At 40.4% G+C, this 21970-nt stretch overlaps 1 protein-coding gene across 2 annotated transcripts in view; it reads right to left on the reverse strand.

Moving 5' to 3' along the window:
* Positions 1 to 21970, reverse strand: part of LOC122548925 (serine/threonine-protein kinase OSR1) — a 182298-nt gene that overhangs the window by 130060 nt on the left and 30268 nt on the right. Inside the window, exons 1-2 of one of the 2 annotated variants that reach the window (XM_043687911.2) lie at positions 5681 to 5793; positions 2961 to 3016 (exon numbers count right to left, since the gene is read on the reverse strand). Coding sequence is in view for 1 of the 2 variants with exons in the window: in XM_043687910.2 (XP_043543845.1) it covers positions 5681 to 5793 (113 nt within the window). In the remaining variant the exon portion in view is untranslated. Of the gene's footprint in view, positions 1 to 2960; positions 3017 to 5680; positions 5794 to 21970 lie in introns of those variants that run through there. The other variant, XM_043687910.2, reaches the window with a different exon arrangement.

The following is a 21970-nucleotide window of genomic DNA, read 5'->3' on the forward strand; positions in this document are numbered from 1 at the left end:
GTTCTCTTAAAATAGTAATGTCGGCAACAAGGGTCAGAGATTGGCAGGAAGAGGAATAGCTAAAATAACAAGTGAATATATCAAGGGTAGAGGTTACAAAGAGAACAAGAGACAAAACTAAAGTCTCTTTAGCAGATGCATGTATCAACCAGAACAAACTAGCTAATAGTGTATGAAGTATGGATGTACGATCCGATAACCATTGTTTCTGGAAACATGAATTTGGTATTTGAAATTTAATACAAATATGAAGCTCAATAAAGTTGGAGGTTGAGCACAGTTAATCAAAGTTGATAACTTGAGCAACAAATATAAATTTGACTCAGTAGATAAGGATGCAGAATCCATTTGGATGGATGTGAGAATTAGTAGAGCACATAAGTCACTACTTGTCTACAAGAGCTTAAAAGGTAATGAAAAAGAATGTCAAAATATTCAAGGAATGTCGAGTGCCTGTGATGATGAAGGGATGACAACAATTATAGTTGATTTTAATCCACACATAAAATCAGATTAATAGTAGTAGCGTGGATGAGAAATTCATAGGATGGTTTCCAAGATGGTTCCTCAGAGCAGCAAACAGATGAAACTGAGCAGGAAACAGATTATATTAGACCCAGTGTTGTGCCATGTGACTGGATTAATAATGACCTCAATTTAGGCATCCCTAGGAAACAGCAACCACAACATGATTGATGATTACATAGAACATAGAAGAATACAGCGCAGTACAGGCCCTTTGGCCCTCGATGTTGCGCCGATCCAAGCCCACCTAACCTATACTAACCCACTATCCTCCATATACCTATCCAATGCCCGCTTAAATGCCCATAAAGAGGGAGAGTCCACCACTGCTACTGGCAGGGCATTCCATGAACTTACGACTCGCTGAGTGAAGAACCTACCCCTAACTTCAGTCCTATATCTACCCCCCCTTAATTTAAAGCTATGCCCCCTTGTAATACCCGACTCCATACGCGGGAAAAGGTTCACACTGTCAACCCTATCTAACCCCCTAATCATCTTGTACACCTCAATCAAGTCACCCCTAAACCTTCTTTTCTCTAATGAAAACAGCCCCAAGTGTCTCAGTCTTTCCTCATACGATCTTCCTTCCATACCAGGCAACATCCTGGTAAACCTCCTCTGCACCCGTTCCAGTGCCTCCACATCCTTCCTATAGTATGGCGACCAAAACTGCACACAATATTCCAGATGCGGCCGCACCAGAGTCTTATACAACTGCATCATGACCTCAGGACTCCGGAACTCAATTCCTCTACCAATAAAAGCCAGTACGCCATATGCCTTCCTCACCGCACTATTTACCTGGGTGGCAACTTTCAGAGATCTGTGTACATGGACACCAAGATCCCTCTGCTCATCCACACTACCAAGTATCCGACCATTAGCCCAGTACCCCATCTTTTTGTTATTCTTCCCAAAGTGAATCACCTCACACTTGGCTACATTGAATTCCATTTGCCACCTTTCTGCCCAGCTCTGCAGCTTCTCTATATCCTGCTGTAACCTGCCACATCCTTCCTCACTGTCAACAACTCCTCCGACTTTCGTATCATCCGCAAACTTGCTCACCCAACCTTCTAACCCCTCTTCCAGGTCATTTATAAAAATGACAAACAGCAATGGTCCCAAAACAGATCCTTGCGGAACACTGCTAGTGACGGCACTCCATGAAGAAACTTTGCCATCAACTAGTACCCTCTGTCTTCTTCCATCCAGCCAATTCCTAATCCAAACCTCCAACTCACCCTCAATGCCATATCTCCGTATTTTCTGCAGTAGCCTACTATGCAGTTCAAAAACCATTACATGCAGTTCAAAAGGGAAAATGACTGGTTTAAGGATCAGGGTCATCATCCAGGATTCTCAGAACCCATGACCAGTGATACAGAAATTCCAAGGTGAACAATCATACTCGTTAGCAAGTGATTGCTGATGACAATAATTTTAAACATAAACAGAGACTCTGTTGACATTAAAGCTGAGCGAGCTGAAATGAGCAGGAATACTATGCTTGGGGATGGACTAATAGTGGCAACACTTGAGGGAACATTTCACAAGGGCTAGAATAAGTGTATCACTACTGTTGGAAAAAAATTGTAGGAGGGGAAGCCCACAATTCCTTAGAATCTACGTTTAATGGATTGGCTAAGGGTATGGAGGGAGAGGGGGAAAGAGAGATGGCAACAAGGTGAACAGACATGGTCGTAGTTGTGGTGATAGCAGATGGAACACATGGTAGGCTAGGAGAGAAAAGGGTTAATTGCATCTGCTTTTGCTCTAAAGGTAGATGGGATTATACTGAGTGCGCATGTGACTTAGATAATGATGTAATAGCACGAGGAGTACATGAGGGACAGGATGGCAGAGACCGAGAAAGATCAATCTTTTGTTTATAGATAGTTAAAAGCCTCTAATGTCAGGCACAAGCAGTGGTCTGGAATCCCAACTTATCCTGCTTGCAGAGAATAAAAAGCTATACTCTGGAAGGGAGAGTATTGTTGTGCAGTTAAAACAGTTTGCTTATCTACACTGGACTACCTATGCATATCACATCTAGCTCGTTTTCAATTCATTTGACCTTTCTTATTGTAAAAACCCCTGTTTTGATTTATTTATTCCTTGCTGTAGGAGATAAAAGAGGGATATCACTTTGCAATATTAAGCTAATTCTAGTACAAAGTCAAAACACTCCAGATGCTGGAAATCAGAAATAAAAACAGAAAATGCTGAAATTAAGTCATCAGGTCTGGTAGCAGTTGTGGGGAGAGAAACAACTAAAGCTTCTGGTAACAACCTTTCATCAGAACTTCACATTAGTTCTAATGTTATGTCATATGTCATCTGTCTGTCTGTCTCACTTTCAATAGGTGCTGACTGACCTAAGTATTTCCAGCATTTTTTGTTTTTTTTTATTATATAAAAATAATGGTTACTTGAATGTGGTGCTGGAGTGCGACTGCCACCTGAAGACCCAGATTCCAGTCAGCACCTTTGGAAGAAAGAGAGAAGAACTTGTATTTATTTAGCAGCTCTCAAGGCTCAAAAGGTCTCACATCCTTTTGAAGCGCAGTCATTTATATAGACATATGGTAACCATTTATATAGTGAAGTCCCACAAATCACACTGAAAAGAGCAACCAGTCAACCTGCTTTTGGTGGTGTCGGTCAAAAAATGATTTTTAGTCATGGTGCTAGGTTAGTTCAATATTATTCTTTAAAAATATTTTGAGAGATTATTTACATCCATGCAAACAATTGGACAGAATCATCAGTCAGAATTCAATCCAAAGAATAGCAATATTTAATCACCATAGCACTCCTTGGTTACATTAAAAGTTCAACTTAGAGTATGTATGTCCATGAGTAGAATTTAAACTCTCAATAATAGAATCATTAGACCATAAATGGAGGGCACACATCAGGTCTCTGAAAAAGCTGCTCTGCTCTCTCTATGTCCCTGTAGCTTTGCAAAGCTTTTCTTCAGGTGATTCTTTGAAAGACCACCGTTTCATCTTCCTTCACCACACCCCTGGACAGTGAATTCTGAACTGTAAAGTCTTTCTGCACGTTACTTCTGGTTCTTCTGCCAATCACATTAAATAATAGCACTCTGGTTTTCCACCCTTTTACCCATGGTAACTGCTTCTCACTAACTGTTTTGTCCAAACTATTGAATTCTCATAAGTCTCATTTGACTTTAGGATGGGAGTTAAGTTGGTAAATCAGAGCAAGCATATGAAAGCCTTCAAAAAAAATAAATTCTGATTATCTGTCTAGTCAATGAGTGTTTATTTTGCAACAAGCCAGAGTTAAAACAAACAAAAAAAAAATCTGCAAATATTGAAAAAAACTTTGGAAGTCTATAGCAGCATAATCAGCACTGGAAGCTTTTTTAAAAGTCAATGTCATCCGTAGCTGGAAAGATGACTACAAGAATCATTTCAATTCTTTGCTGCACTTCACTTTGTATCTTTGAACTCTACACTCTTCTAACAAAAGCCAAAGTAAATTGTTAGGAACAGCACTATCTTTCAATTCAGTACTTTCCAACATGCTCAACATTGACAACAACAACTCAAATCATAATCTGTCACTACATTAACAGGTAAAGAAAATTACAAGTCTGGAAGCTTGGCTGTCATGCTCATGGTTGGATTTTAGTAAAAGGTTTCCAATTGATTATCTTAACCACTTTTCTCCCCAGAGTTGCTGTGTGGCTTGCTGAGTATTTCCAATATTTTCCCAATTTGATTACAAATTTTCCAGCAGCCTCAGTATCTTTTTTATTAATCTTTAGCTGATCTTCTTACTGATGCCCAAAGATCAGTCTGGTGTATATCTGAAATTTCAAGTTCTTCACAACACATCAACCTAAACTTCAAAAAATAAGTTCACACCCAAATTATCCATGGACAATGTGAACAGACACACCCTAAAAATCAGCAGAGCAACAAGTACACTCTTGCATGCACTCCATCACGTAACAAGAAATGGGGCTAGGTCAGCATTATTTCTCCCTCCCAGTTATCTCTGACAGCTCTAATATGTTAAGAACACATTATGAAAAAGTGGTTCTGCTTGAATTTAAACCATTCAGAATATTCAGGATTTAATTTAAGGACATTAATTGTACCATCTTGGAAACTTCATAAGTTTGAAAAATGTTTTCCTGTGCTACATGCATAATGTGGACAACCAATTATTTCAGTACAAATTGTCTGGGTTTGTTCAAGTCTTTAGTGACATTTTTCTAAAATTCCTATTTTCTCTATCTGGCTGAGAAACAGAATTGTAATAAACTAATTCCTTCATTATTCATGTAACTCCATACCCACCATCCTATATATTCCTTTTTAAAAGCACACACTGGAAACCATAAATTTGAAATAAAAATATACCACAACAGGCAACTAACTGATCTTCTAGTCATTCTAAAAAGAGTTCAGTTTCCTCACTTCTCTCCAAATACTGACAGTGCACAGTTATATTTTCAAAATGTTCTTCACCATACACATTCTAAAGTTTTTTTTAAAACTTGCTGCTGTTGATTTATAAAAAATCTAGCTCAAATTCATTCACAGGATTCAAGATTTGTAGTTCGGGTGCCGGTTGCTGCAGTTATGGGTATGTTTGCCAAGTTGGAAGTTGATTTGCAGAGGTTTCGTCCCCTGTCGAGGGGGCATCTTCAGTGCTTTGGAGCCTCCTGTGCACTGAAGATGTCACCTAGACAGGGGACGAAACATTTGCAGCTCAACTTCCCAGTTCAGCAAACACCCACAGGATGTGGGCACTGCTGCATAGGTATTTGTTGCTCATTCTTAATTGCCCAAAGGGCAGTTAAGAGTCAACCACATAGTTATAGGTCTGGAGTCACATGTAAAGATGGACATGTAAGATAAACATGTAAGGATGGCAGTTTCCTTACTCCAGATGGATTTTTCTGACAATTGGCAATGGTTTCATGGCCATGAGACTCTTAATTCCAGACTTTTATTGAATTCACATTCCACCACCTGGGTCCACAGATACCCAAACCTCTGTTCAGAGATAATACCACTAGCACATTGCCTCTCCCTATTTATTGACTACATTTACAAATTTTCAAGTGGTCAGCCCTCCTTGTACTATATTGGTGCATGTTCCAGTGCATTACCAGGAGTTCGTCCATACTAGTCTGACATTTTTCCAGATTGATGCGTTTGATTGCAACTCGTTCTTTCTTCGGGATACAGTATGCAGCCTGAACCACAGCTGTAGCTCCAGAACCTGAAAGAGAAAACAAACCTTTTTAAAAAAGGTATTAATTTTGGTGACAAACATGTCTGTATAAGAGCATTCTTCTGCAAACATTAACGGTGAAAATACAGGTGACTGACTATCAACAAATAACTCATCTCTGCACACATTCATTACTCCTAAAATTATGACAAATATCGGCAGTCAGTGCATTTAAAGAAAAAAATGCAGGGTAATTCAATCTTGGGATATGGGTGTCACTGGCAAATAGAGCATTCACTGCCCATTCACAAAGAGGTGGTGACAGGTCCTGCAGTCCATCTATAAAAAGTCCTTCTGCAATCTATTAGTTAGGAAGTTCCAGGAATTTGACTGAGCAACACACAGTACATGGTGCACATATCCAAATCTGGATCGTTCACTAGCCTCAAACAGCCCTGCAATCCTCATATTTCTGCACTCTTTCAATAAATAGAAATACACAAAATGACAATATTCTAGGAATAGACCATTTGACTCTTCAAGCCTGCTCTACCATTCAATGTGATCATGACTGATCATCCAATTAAGTACCCATTTCCACTTTCCCTCCGCTAGCTGGAAGAATCAAAGGCTTCAAGAACTACATCTAATTCCTTCATTTAATGTTTTGGTCTCAGCTGCTTTCTATGGCAGAGAATTCCACAGACTCTCACTGTGTAAAGAAATCTCTGATCAGTCCTAAATGACCTACTCCAGGGTCCTTAAAATGGTGACCCCTCGTTCAGGATTCCCTAGTCATTGGGAATATCCATCCTGTGTTTATCCTGTCTGGTATTGTTACCATTTAAAGGTTTTTAATATTTTCCCCCTTATTATTCTAAACGTCACTGAATATAGTACTAACTGATCCAGTCTCTCTTCATACGTCAGTCTGATAAACCTTTGATGCACTCTCTCTATAGCTTGAGCATTTTTCCTCTGATAAGGGGATCAAAACTGCACATTATATTGCATTTGTGGTCTTATCAATGCCTGCTCAACTGCAAGACATCTACACTGCTGTACTCAAATTGTTTATTTGAAAGGCCAACATACAATTTACATTCTTCAATGCCTGGTTGGTTTTCGTGACAGGTGTACAGGGACACCCAGGTCTCCCCCTTTCCCAATCTACTGTCAGATAATAATTATTTGGTTTTGGCAACCAAAGGGGTGGCACGGTGGCTCAGTGGGTTAGCACTGCTGCCTCACAGCACCAGGGTCCCAGGTTCGATTCAGGCTTGGGCGACTGTCTGTATGGAGTTTGCACATTCTCCCTGTGTCTGCGTGGGTTTCCTCCGGATGCTCCGGTTTCCTCCCACAGTCCAAAAAAGTGCAAGTCAGGTGAATTGGTCATGCTAAATTGCCCATAGTGTTAGGCACATTAATCAGAAGGGAAATGTGTCTGGGTGGGTTACTCTTCAGAGGATTAGTGTGGACTGATTGGGCTGAAGGGCCTGTTTCCACACTGTAGGGAATCTAATCTAATCTAAATCTCTCAGTTACCCAGTTATACATCATCTGTCCACTCATTCCACTGAGCTAGGGTCCAAGCACTGGTCGCTGCTATACCCAACTGTTCATTGCCAGCTTATTCCTCACCTTGGGGGTTTCCTGCCTGCCAAGCAGTTCTCCATACATGTTAACATATACCCCCAATCCCATGTGCTTTAACTTCATCGGGTCTTCTGTCAGCCTTCTGAAAATCCAAGCAAAATCCACTGGCCCCCTCTTATCAGTTCTACTATTTATGTCCTCTCAGTAGATCTGTCAAGGATGATTTCCTTTTCAGAAATCCATGTTGACTCAGTCCAACTCTGCTACTTTTTTTCAAGCACTCCGCTAGTGTATCTTTTACAACAGGCTCCAGCATTTTCTCTATCATCAATGACAGGGTAACCATAATAGAGAATAATAGTCATTGCAATAATGGGGTTACATTAGCTACCCTAACATTACCCATGGTTACTGCTCTGGAGTCTATATAAACGTGAAAACTAAACTAACACAAACTAGCATCCACATTGAGGGCTCACTTCCTTAAGTAGTCAGGTATGAATTATTAGGCCTTGGGGTTTATCAGAGTCAAAGAGTGTCATACCGGAGAAGCACAGCTGGTCAGGCAGCAGCTGAGAAGCAGACGAATCGACGTTGAGCACAAATCCTTCATCAAGCTTATGCTCAAAACGTCAATTTGCCTGCTCCTCCAATGTTGCCTGACTGGCTATATTTTTCCAGTGCTACACTCAGACTCTGATCTCCAACATCTGCGGTCCTCACTTTCTCCTTGGGGATTTATCAGCCTTTAATCCAATTTTTCTCAATACCATTCCCTACTAATATTGATTTCCGTCATTTCCTCCTTCTCAATAGGCCCTGCATTCCCCAATTTGGGTGTGTCCTCCTCTAAGGACAGAACCAAAATATGTATTTAATTGGCTTGCTATCTTTGTCTTGTATAACTTCTCCTGTTTCTGCCTATAAAGGGACCCATACTTGTCTTAATTAATCTTTTTCTAATTTTTGTTTACATACAATCTTCTCACTCGTTTATACCACTACCAGCAGCCACACTTTGATTTAGAGCTTGGGCTCTAGAATTTGCTCCCTCAACCCTTCTTGCCACTTTCAAGATGTCATTCAAATAAATTGTTTAATTAAGCTGCTGAATAGCGAGTTTTGCGAAGATCTGTAGCTCAGGTTGAAGTTCTGGATGTCAGTTTGCACGCTGAGCTGGAAAGTTTATTTCCAGACATTTCGTCACCCTACTAGGTAACATCTTCAGTGGGACTCCAGGCAAAGCATTACTGCTGATTTCCAAACATCTAAATAGAAAGCAGGAATCAGCTGCAGTACTTTGCCTGGAGACCCACTGAAGATGTTTTGTCACCCTACTAGGTAACATCTGGAAACGAACCTTCCAGCTTAGTGAGCAAACGTACAACTACAAGCTGTTGATCATCACAATTCACTGCACTAAATCTCATCTGTCACCTATCCACCAACTTGCCCATGTCCTTTTGGAGTTTCACATTCTCCATTCAACTTATTTTTTCCCCCAAGTTTAATCTCATCTGCAAACTTTGACATTGTCTCCTTGCCCACTAAGATTCAGATAATTTATATATAATCAGCAAAAAAAGTGTCCCAAAACTGAACCCTGAGGAATTCCATTACAAAACATTCTCCTCCAGCTCAAAAAGCATCCATTGACCAATACTGTTTCTTATCACTCAGCCAAGTCTACAGCAATGTTGTTACTGTTCCTTTTATACAATGAGAGCAAAGTATCTGGTGCCCTCGGCTTTATTAATAAGGGATATAGTGTTCAAGTGCAAGGTAATGTGGAACTTCTACAAGATTCTTGCTAGACAACAGCTGGAATATCATGTACAGCTGTGGACACATTAGTTTCTCATTCCTGCAACCACAGTTAAGACAACAGAGTAGTAGTAGTTAGGACTGTTCTCTTGGAGAGAAAATCTGACTGAGACAGGATAGAATAGTTAGGGAGAAATTGTCCCTTTTCATAAAAAGGGAGAATGAGAGTGAACAGATTTATTAACATGATGCGCAAAAGCAGCAAGAGTAATGTGAAAGAAAAAAAACTTTTCACACAAGGTTTTGGGGAATACAACACATGGCCTGGAAATGTGAGGGAAGCAGGTTACACTGAGGCATTTAAGGAGAGTATTGGATAATTATTTGGGTGGTGTGCAAAAGTTCTGGAAAAAAGCAGAGTAGCACTAGGTAATGCTGCATGTTTGAAGAACCAGTGGTGGCATAATGGATTGAATGGCCTCCTTTTGTACTATAACAATTTTAAGAGTACAGATTTTGCTCTTCCAAAGAGCATCTGGGAAACTGTATGGCTTTAAGTGAGAACTTCTTCCCCCACTTACAGTACATTTGCATAAATGCATATAATGTAGTTATCCCACAAATATGAAGCTGAGCATATTACTCATTACATCTGCATTCAGTCTCATCCTTCTACTTGCTTCAGGCTAGCCATTTAAAAATCACTATGGATGATCCCATTAATGTGTGAACAGATTTCTTTTTCAAAACTAGTGATTTTAGTAAGATTATAATAATCTCTGTAAAAAGATCATTTCAAAAAAGTAAAGAATTCTCTTTTTGCTCTTTCTTCACCATTCTGGAGAATATTGCATCCCTACATTAGCACGTAGCCAAAGGGAGATAAATTTTCAGCATGTTGTAACAAGGTGTGTACTTTATAACAACCGCAAAGAAGTGCAAAACTGAAGATCAAAAAAATGTTAAAGCCCATGTAGATTTTAAATTGGATTGTTTCTAATCTGATGCCTATTTAATGAATGACTCAAAATTTCTATTTAACATTAGAATAAAAATATATGAAACAAGTTTCATCCTGCAGGAGAAATTCAGTAGGACAGTGGACCAAGTCTTTCATAATACACTGGATCCAAACAAGTTCTTGGTATTACAGAATCCTTTGACTGGTTGTTATATAGCCTAGCTCATTGTTTAGCCTGACACTTGGGGCATGGCTTCCTTCCCCTTAGTTCTAGATAAGAGATGGACAATGTCAGCCGGGAGATTTTATCATATTGAACTCCAGTCCTGTGATATGTTTTGGGGTTGGAAGAAAGTTGTTCTTCCCCCCTTATCAATGTGGTGCTGGAAAAGCAGCATCCGAGGAGCAGACGAGTCAATGTTTCGATCATAAGCTCTGCATCAGGAATATCCCAGCACCTCACTTTTTGACACTGATCTCCAGCATCTGCAGTCCTCACTTTCACCCTCTTATCAATCAGGCAGATGAAAATGGATAGTTCACCAAAGCAAGTGAATTCATTTCTGCATATTTTGTGTAGTCTGAAGTTTTGATCTGTATAAGTCGGCAATAACTACAATATAATTTGAGTGTTGTTATTCTATAAACTAAAACATACTTTTCTTTTTCTTTAGATATGGCTGATGCTGGCAAGGCCACATTCACACTTCATACAGCCTAGCTTGTCCAAGAAAGTGAATATAGACAAGCATGAAGGAGTAAAAACAAATTTGCTGGACAGACTCAGTAGGTCTGGCAGCATCTTTGAAGAGAGAAGCAAATTAACTTGGGAGTTGGATATGACACTTTCTTTGGAAGGATCAAAATTGATGCTGCCTGCCCAAATTGATATTGCCAACATTTTCTAGCCGCTGCATTTTTTTCCCCCATGAGAAAACATGAAGGAACTGCTCGGTTCTCGATGTTGCCAAGTTTGTGTAGGTATTTTGTAGTTGTATTTATCTTGGCAGTATATGTGGTTTAAAGGTGAAAGAGTAAGATTCACATGTTGAGCTAATTGTTGCAGCAATATATCTAGACTCTAATTAGTTCTCATAGACCCAGCAGGGTTGCAGGATTTGAGCCATAGGGAGAGGTTGAATGGGCTGGGGCTGTTTTCCCTGGAGCGGAGGCAGAGGCGGAGGTGTGACCTAATAGAAGTTAATAAAATCATGAGGTGCACAGATAGGGTAAATACACAAGGTGTTTTCCCTGGGGTGGGGGAGCCCAGAACTAGAGGACATAGGTTTAGGGTGAGAGGGGAAGATTTAAACAGGGACCTAAGGACAACATTTTCACGCAGACAGAACTGTGTGTATGGTATGAGCTGCCAGAGGAAGTATTGGAGGCTGGTACAATTGCAACATTTAAAAGGCATCTGGATTGGTATATGCATAGGAAGGGGTTTAGAGGGATATGGGCTAAGTGCTGGAAAATGGGACTAGATTAGGTTAGGATATCTGGTCGGCATGGACGAGTTGGACCGAACGAACAAACAGTCTGTTTCTGTGCTGTACATCTCGATGACTCTATGGCTCTATCTTGGACCAGTTAAATTCCTCAATGTGACCCAAACATGATACAGTAAAGAGCTACAAGGCAGAAATAATTTTATTGGTACGTGAGAATGCTTTTGTCTTTTTCTTGTCAGACGTAGTTATTACCTACTTCTTATGTCTTAGCTAGGAGTAATCTACGTCTAACAAAGGATGAAACATTCTGCTTAATTTTCAGAGGAATTTTAGATGTATAATATAGAAAGAGTCAAATAGTTCCTACAATTGAACTTGTGAAGAGGAGAATAATGCAAGTGAATTATTCAACCTATGACAAGCAAATCTCGGGCCTCATTTGTCTGCTGGATTAGATGCGAAAGATCCTATGGCACTATTTCAAAGCAGGACCTGGGAGTTATTCAAAAGTATGGATTAATATTTATCCCCTGGTCAGCATCATCAAAACAGATTATCTAGCCATTGTCAACACACACAGCAAACTGCAACAAGCAGCAAATTGACTGACATTTTCTACATTGCAACAATGACTACACTTACAAAATAATGCATTGGATATTTCAAAGCATTTTATAGCCAATGGTAAGACAAGCACTGTATAAACAGATTCAAATCTATTGTATGGGACAGGAGTAGACCAGTGTCTGATGCAACAATTAGATCATGGCTCATAAGTATTTTAAACTTATTTCACCACCTCGGTTTGATAACACGGCAATTCTTTATCGCCATGTGTCTTTCGAGTGAGCGCTAAGGATTTCCATAACCTGTGATGCAGCATCTACCAGAATATCCCAACTGCAATTTTCTTCAATTAGCTTCTTTTATTCTGGTCTTTGTCTAGATTAGAGTGGTGTTGGAAAAGCACAGCAGTTCAGGCAGCATCCGAGCAGTAAAATCGATGTTTCGGGCAAAAGCCCTTCATCAGGAATCTGGTCTTTGTGTCAGCCCTTATTTTACTTTGCTAAGCTATTTAGCTTCAATAAACATTTAATTTTTGAACTAACCCTTTATTAAAGCATTTCTTCTTCTTTGGCCTGTTTCTTACTCTCTTCTGGGACAACTGTTCCATAAATCATTCAAAATATATTGTACAAGATATCAAGAAAGTGAGTGGGGTACAACAGCAGAGCCTGATCCTTACCCACCAGTGTTCACCTACTCCAAAATAAAACATTCCAGTAACATGTATTAGCAACCTGTAAATTTTTGCTATAAATTCTGTGTTATGATCGAGCCTTCCACTATCACCTGATGAAGCAGCGTCGCTCCGAAAGCTAGTGTGCTTCCAATTAAACCTGTTGGACTATAACCTGGTGTTGTGTGATTTTTAACTTTCTTTTAAAAAAACTACTTCGTGTTCCACCCATCTTCAAGGGGACAAACTCAAATCAATCAAAAACTCTGTTGCTCCTATACTAATTCACAAAAATAGATCTAGGCATATGCTTTCTGAAGTACACCATTTCCCAGTTTGGTAAAATCAAAATTGACCTCAATTTTTAAATCCTCCCCACCCACAATGGCCTCAAACCCATATCTCTTTAGCCTCAAGTTCAGAAGTCCGTTTTTTTTCCCATACTAAATCTACCCGCCACCCCCAAGTCCCATTCTATTACCAATGTTATACATTTAGATAAATTCAGAGTTCTTAGGTTGAAGGTTCCTAATTTCTCTAGTCACTCTGTCTCAGAACCTTAGGCACAAAATTCTTATCTGCACCATAGCAACTCAAGTTTGAAGGCACCACTTTTTTGTTCCTATATACTGGTTTAGTCTCTTTCTTGTTAAAAATTACATGAGGAAAATAAATTAATTCAGCTTTTGCATCTCAAAACATCTTAAGCACATAGGCAAGAAATAAACAGGACAGTTGGTCTTGATTCATAGAAAGTAACAGCCCAATTATTCTGTATCTAACCCAAAATTAGAGATCTTCTGAAACATAGCAAGAAAAAAAAAGGACTAAGAAAAATAGTATCCTGGTGAAATTGATATAATGTACATTTCCCATTTATAGAACTTCCCTCTTGATTTTCAGCCATTAGAAATGACCTACCAAGCCACTCAGCTATATCAAATCACTTCAAATACAAAAAAAAATCAGGGGGCTTGAGGTACTGTGACAATGTTTCTACCTTTGAATGAGGTGGTCTGGGTTGACAGCCCAGGATCAAGTATCACCTGCTTTAAAGATGTGCAACAGCATCACTAAGGCAGTTGATTACAGGCCAGCCAGTATTAATTGAGGCACCAATAGGTACATGCTATTCAATCAATCCTGCAAAGTCCTTTTCACTAACATCTGAAGTTAAAGTTGAGCTAATATTGAAAGATTTGTCCCATTGACCTCAGTGGTGGGCACGTTGTTGGACGGAATCCTGAGGGTGTACATGTATTTGGAAAGGCAAGGACTGATTAGGGACAGTCAACATGGCTTTGTGCGTGGGAAATCGTGTCTCACTAACTTGATTAAGTTTTTTGAAGAAGTAACAAAGAAGATTGCTGAGGGCAGAGCAGTAGATATGATCTATATGGACTTCAGCAAGGCCTTCGACAAGGTTCCCCATGGGAGACTGATTAGCAAGGTTAGATCTCATGGAATACAGGGAGAACTAGCCATTTGGATACAGAACTGGGTCAAAGGTAGAAGACAGAGGGTGGTGGAGAAGGGTTGTTTTCAGACTGGAGCCCTGTGACCAGTGGAGTGCCACAAGGATCGGTGCTGGGCCCTCTACTTTTTGTCATTTACATAAATGATTTGGAAGCGAGCAGAACAGGTACAGTTAGTAAGTTTGCAGATGACTCCAAAATTGGAGGTGAAGTGGACAGTGAAGAGGGTTACCTCAGATTACAACACAATCTGGACCAGATGGGCCAATGGGCTAAGTGGCAGATGGAGTTTAATTCAGATAAATGAGAGGTGCTGCATTTTGGGAAAGCAAATCTTCGCATGATTTATACACTTAATGGTAAGGTCCTAGGGAGTGTTGCTGAACAAAGAGACCTTGGAGTGCAGGTTCATAGCTCCTTGAAAGTGGAGTTGCAGGTAGATAGGATAGTGAAGGCGGCGTTTGGCATGCTTTCCTTTATTGGTCAGAGTATGGAGTACAGGAGTTGGGAGGTCATGCTGCGACTGTACAGGACATTGGTTAAGCCACTGTTGGAATATTGCTTGCAATTCTGGTCTCCTTCCTATCGGAAAGATGTTGTGAAACTTGAAAGGGTTCAGAAAAGACTTACAAGGATGTTGCCAGGGTTGGAAGTTTGGAGCTATAAGGGGAGGCTGAACAGGCTGGGGCTGTTTTCCCTGGAGCGTCAGAGGCTGAGGGGTGACCTTATAGAGGTTTACAAACTTATGAGGGGCATGGATAGGATAAATAGGTAAAGTCTTTTCCCTGGGGTCAGGGAGTCCAGAACTAGAGGGCATAGGTTTAGGGTGAGAGGGGAAAAATATAAAAGAGCCCTAAGGAGCCACCTTTTCATGCAGAGGGTGGTACGTGTATGGAATGAACTGCCAGAGAAAGTGGTGGAGGCTGGTGCAATTGCAACATTTAAGAGGATGAGTAGGAAGGGTTTGGAGGGATATGGGCTGGGTGCTGGCAGGTGGGACTAGATTGGGTTGGGATATCTGGTCGGCATGGACGGGTTGGACCGAAGGGTCTGGGTTTCCATGCTGTACATCTGACTCTATGACAGCCAATGTCTAAGACACCATCCCACCTGGCTATATCTTGCCCAATTGGAGGGGCAGACATACCAGTGGTGGGAGTGTTAGTGTCATGAACGAATTGCCTTGGCAGTTCTCAATACTGACTCCAAACTCTATGAAGTGTCAATGAATCAAAGCAAACACTAGTAAATTGATTGCCACCCAGCACCCTCCATTAATAGAACTAGGAGTTCCAGATAACATCAGTTACCAGAAGCACTAAATGTAGTTAAGGTACAGGACGTATTCAGGTTGAGGAATTTCAATGCTCATCAAGTTTTAGGACGGAGTTAAAATTCCTGAAGGATTTGTTTGTTGAGGCCCAGTCTTACACAAATGGAGACTTATTTGCTCTCATCCTCAATCTACTCAGCCAAGGCCTAAAAGCTATTTATTTTTACTGCTTAAGGCCAGTTTGGGAGAGATATCCTTCAGGACAGTGGTAGCAGGAAAACATACTCAAAACTCTGCTTTGGTTCCACTCAGCCCACTCAACTTTAGAGCTCATCATTACCTTGGCCCAAACATAGAAATAGAGAGTTGGATTCCTGAGTGACTGCCCTCAGCAACTAGGTATTATTTAAATGTTACATGATCGAGCCCAGTCAAAAAAGCTATATCATTGATTAGTGGGGGGTCAACTCTCTACTGGCTGCAGTCATACCTAAAACAAAAAAAAAAGGCAAGATGATTGTAACTTCTGATGTCAATTGTCTCAGGCTAGGACTTCATAGTAGGAGTTCTTCAGGGTAGTGTTCTCAGACTAATCAAATTTGGCAACTACATTGACAATGTTTCAACACAGTTCCTGATGAAGGGTTTATGCCCGAAACATCAACTCTCCTGGTCCTCGGATGCTGCCTGACCTACTGTGCTTTTCCAGCACCACACTCTTGACTCTGATCTCCAACATCTGCAGTCCTCACTTTCTCTATGTTTCAACACAGTCAGGAATTGGTTGTTCACTGATGATTGAACAGGGTTGAATTTCATTCACAATTTATCAGATAATGAAGCTATTCACACCTGAACGTAAGGAGACCGACACAATGGCTATTATTGCCACACTTAATCTAGAAATCCAGGAAATGTTCTGGGGACCTGGCTTCAAATTCCACAATGGCACTTGAATTCAATAAAAATTTGAAATTGAGAATCTAAGTGATAAACATGAAACAGTTGTTGATTGTCAGGAAAAACTCATCTGCTTCACTAATGTTCCTCAGGGAAGGAAACTGTTGTCCTTACCTAATCTGGCCTATGTGCGACTCCAGAACCATGGCAATGCAGTGGACTCTTAACTGCTTTCTTCATGATGGGCAATAAATGCTGACCTAGTCCGTGACACTCATCCCGTCAATTTGGGCTGCTAAATGGCAAATAACTTTTAGACCATCACGTTCCAAATAGTGACTGCTTCCAACAAGCAGACATCTAACCATTTCCCCCTTACATTCAATGTCAATACCTGAATTCTTCATCTGGGGATTACACGAACTAGAAGCTCAACTTCAAATGAAAGATACAGAAGGGCATGAGGGGTACATTTGGCTTTCGCAGCTACAACTACTTGCATGCCAAACAGCTAAAGCAGCATGCAATAGAGGAGCCCAAGTGATCCCATAATCAATGGATACAAGCTTTGCTGCCACAACTATTCATGAATGGTGGTGGACAATTAAACCCATTGGAGGAGGTTCTATAAATCTCTCCAGCCTTACTGATAGAGTCACCCAAAAATTTAGACAGGCTGAAGTAATTCCATTCATCTTCAGCTAGAAGTGCCAAAGAAAAGAATAATCTCAAATGATCTCCCAAAGTCCTCATCAGCAAAATAATCATGGGATATCAATAAAACAGCTGAAGACACTGGATACTGCAAAGGCTAAGCCCTGACAACATTCTAGCAGTAGTGGTCAGGATCTGTGCTCCAGTACAGACATTGCATTGTCGTCTACCCAAATACGTGGAAAATTGCTTGGTATGCTAATCCTTGACATTTAATAGCATTACCATCACTGAACGCCTCACTATCAACATCCTGGATGACAGAAATAATCATTGGCTAGAATTGTGAGACAAAATTTATTTTGCGTCCTCAATGTCTGTCCACCATCTGCACAGCACAAGTCAGGAGTATGATGGAATACCCTCCACTTGTCTGGATGGGTGCAGCTCCATTCAAAATCAACCTGGACAAACAGCACAGTGGATTGGCAGCTCAACCACCACCTTTAACACTGGCAGCATTGTGTAGCATTTACAAGATGCATATATTAGCTCAAATGCTCCCCAACAGCACTTTCCAGACCTCTACAGCTTATAAAAATACTTAAATGCATGGGAACATCAACTAAATGTTATGTTCAAACCACACATCACGCTGACCCTGTCCCAGATTCAAATTTCTGAAACTCACTAAAAACAATGTGGGTCTCCCAATACTCAGGGCTGTAGCAGTCACTACCACATTCACCAGAGCAATAATGGATAAGCAATAAATACTGGATTGGCCAAAGGTGCCCACAACTCTTAACAAATAATAAGCTGAACTTGGTTTATACTTGTGGCTACAAGAACCAAGTCAGAGTCATACAGCAATGAAAAAGACCCTTCAGTTCCACTTGCTTATGCCAACTAGATATCCTAAATTAATTTAGACCCATTTGCTAGCATTTGGCACATATTCCTCTAAACCCTTGCTATTTATATACCCATCCAGACACCTTTTTAATATTGTAACTGTACCAGCCTCCACCACTTCCTCTGGCAGCTCATTCCATACATGCACCACCCTCTGCATGAAAAAGTTGTCCCTCAACTCTCTTTTAAATCTTTCCCCTCTCACCTTAAACCTACATCCTGCATTTTTGGACTGTCCAACCTGGGAAAAAAAAGATTTGGCTATTTACCCTATCCATGCCCCTCGTGATTCTAAGCATTTCTAATACGGTCACCATTCAGCCTCCCACATTCCAGGGAGAACACCCCCAGCCTATTCAGCCTCTCCCTATAGCTCAAATCCTCTAATCCTGGCAACATCCTTGTAAATCTTTTCTGTACCTTTTCAAGTTTAACCACGTCTTTCCTATAGCAGGAAGCCCAGGATTAAAAGCAGCATTCCAAAAGTTGCACAACCAATTTCCTGAACAGCTCCCATACTTTTGCACTGACCAATAAAGGCAAGTGTACCTAATGTCTTCTTCATCATCCTATCTACCTGTGACTCCACTTTCAGGGAACTATGAACCTGCACCCAAGGTCTCTTTGTTTAACACACCCCAGGGCCTTACCACTAAGTATACAAGTCCTGCCCTGACTTGCCTTACCAAAATACAAGGAGAAAGTGAGGTCTGCAGATGCTGGAGATCAAAGTTGAAACTTTATTGCTGGAACAGCACAGCAGGTCAGGCAGCATCTAGGGAACAGGAGGGCCCTGAAGGGCCTGTGCCCGAAACGTCGAATCTCCTGTTCCCTGGATGCTGCCTGACCTGCTGTGCTGTTCCAGCAATAAAGTTTCAACTTACCAAAATACAAACCTCATTTATCTAAATTAAACCTCAAATTCCACTCCACTTCTTCACGGTCCACCACACTACCAAGTTTGGGGTCAGAGAGTCAGACAGCATGGAAACAGACTTCAGTCCAATAAGTCCAAGCCAAACGTAATCTCAATCTAAACTCGTCCCACCTGCCTGCTCCTGGCCCATATCCCTCCAAACTTTCCTATTTCATATACTTTGCAAATGTCTTTCAAACATTGTAACTGTACCCAAATACACCATTTCCTCAGGATGTTTATTCTATATATGATCCACCATGTGTAAGAAATTAGCCCATCTTTTCTAAATCACTCTCCTCTCACCTTAAAAACATGAGCCTTAGTCTTGAAATAACCCAGAGGGAAAAGACAACTACCATTAACTCCATCTATATCCCTCATTATTTTATGAGCATCTATAAAGATCTCCTCTCAACCACCCATGCTGTTCCTCTTATGTTCACATCCAAATAACTTTAGAGAAATGGCAAAAAACAGTGGACCCAGCACAGGTTCTTTTGGCATACCACTGGTCACAGGTCTCCAGTCTAAAAAACAACCCCCCACCACCATCCTGTCTCCAACATTCAAGCCAATTATCTCACCAAACGGCTGTGTCATCCCATTCCTCCCTCAGTTGAAGCAAAACGCTCAGAGACACAGTATAGTTTTACTTCCATCTTTATTCTGGGTCCTGGAGGGAGACAAAACAATTGCCCACGTGCACAGAGACACAAGTTCTTGGTCTTCTCTCTCGAATAGCAGTATCTGAATGAATCATATAGTCATTTTACAGGGAGGAACATCCAGATGAGGCAACATGCATATTGATTGGGTGACAGTTAAAATCAGCGAGTGTCAATAGCAAAGATTAAGCTATTGGTGTTACACAATGAACGTTCTTAACCTTAATCGGCTTCACATAATGAATACTTTTCACCTTGTTAAACTGACCATACATACTGAATGCTTCCAATATTGTTAAATGGCGCTTACATAATGAATGCTTTCCCACCTTGTTAACCCAATACCCTTGCCTCCAGCATCCCACTGTTACCTCTAAGTTCTTGTCTGATCAGAGTCACTCTCAGGTGAACCTCTTGTTTCACAAAAGTCAGAAATTAACTCTTTACCCACCTGCTTTTATATTCTCAGCTAGGCGGGTCAGTTGCTGGAAGTTTAGTAAAGGGAATCAGGAGGTGAATTACTCTATTTAAGGTACAAGACATGCATGAAGGTACACTCATATGTTAAGCTTCAACAGGATAAAACAGTAATCATAATTCAAGCCCCTTAATCAACAAACCATGCATCACTTGTAGCACTTCATTCTCTCTATCATCGATGCAGTACTTACCATTGAGATGCACCATTGAGAAGGTAAATCATGGCTACTTTGACACAGTCACACCTGCAACATCTACCATTGTGAATGGCATGCAGTATGGTGAAAGCAAGTGCTCCGGCAAGTAATACAGCATCCTCATATAACCCTCTGATTCCTTTACAGTCAAAAGCTAGAACTCACTTCCTAAAACACTGCAATTCATCATATGGAGCACTTCATCATAAAGAAGCAGCTCACCAGCATTGCTCAAATCACTTTAACACAGGAGTCAATATTTTTAAACAAGACCAAGGTTGGTGGATCCAAGGTCAACAAAGCCATCTGGTACTTTACTCGAAATTACTATTCTTAACATGGAACGGTAGATAGAGAGATTCCTACTAATCATTTAATCATGTCCTATTAATACAGAATCTTGTCTTCAATTCAAAAATATGTGGTAGAACTTCAAATTAAAAATTACTGGTAGCTTGATAAAATATTAAGCTTTTATTGAAGCCAGTAAAGATGGGGTCAGGCAGAAGTTTCACAATGTTGACTAATGTAAAATTATGAAACTTTTTTTATATCTTGGTATTATATACTGCTCCTATTTTTGGTACAACCGTCTAATTATTGAAAGACAAACTGAATACAGGTACTGGATAATAACAACAACTTGAAGTTAAAAATGAACAATGCCCAAGACAACAGTTGAAGAATACTAGTCATCAAATGAAGTGTTTCACCCAAAATTTGAAACCATTCTTCCAGGGGGCCATGGAGCCTTTCTAGCATTTGTGTTTATTTATACAGCTCCAAGTCCTTACAGTTAAGGCATTCTCATCATTGTTCACATGACTCCAAATATACATCATTTGTTCAAAGCAGTTCATGTGAAATAGGAAAATTCCACCACACTGGTTCAAATTAAAGGCTCTCTTGGAAATTGTAATACATTAATCTACAATGTTAAATACATTCAAACTAAAAATGGTCATGAAGAATAACTTAATGGTTTGAACCTGAGGAATTTCTTTATTGTCATAGTAGTATCATCCGTTTTCATGAAAGACAATGCAATTAATACTGGATTCATTTAAAAGCTCTCATTTAGCTCTGTAGCTTATTGCTAAACAAAATACCAGGGGACTTAGTTTTATTTTAAAAAAGTGAATAAGTATCAGTTGTCATAAGATAGTTGACTTAGAGTCATAGAGATGTACAACTTGGAAACAGACCCTTCGGTCCAAACCAATCATGCCGACCAGATATCCCAATCCAACCTAGTCCCACCTCCCAACACCCAGCCCATATCCCTCCAAACCCTTCCTATTCATATACCCACCCAAATGCCTCTTATATGTTGCAATTGTACCAGCCTCCACACTTCCTCCAGCAGCTCATTCCATCCCTGTACCAGCCTGTGTAAAAAAAGTTGCTCCTTCGGTCTCATATCTTTCCCCTCTCACCCTAAACCTATGCTGGCTAGTTCTGGACTCCCCCACCCTAGGGAAAAATACTTTGCCTATTTACTCTATCCATGCCCCTCATGATTTTGTAAACCTCTATAAGGTCACCCCTCAGCCTCCGACGCTCCAGGGAAAACAGCCCCAGCCTGATCAGCCTCTCCCTATAGCTCAAATCCTCTAACCCTGGTAACATTCTTGTAAATCTTTTCTGAACCCTTTCAAGTTTCACAACATTTTTCCGATAGGAAGGAGACCAAAACTGCATGCAATATTCCAACAGTGGCCTAACCAATGTCCTG

Source organism: Chiloscyllium plagiosum, unplaced genomic scaffold (assembly GCF_037043375.1).
Source record: "Chiloscyllium plagiosum isolate Xiang-an unplaced genomic scaffold, Cpla_swu_hap1 HiC_scaffold_4, whole genome shotgun sequence".
NCBI lineage: Eukaryota > Metazoa > Chordata > Chondrichthyes > Orectolobiformes > Hemiscylliidae > Chiloscyllium > Chiloscyllium plagiosum.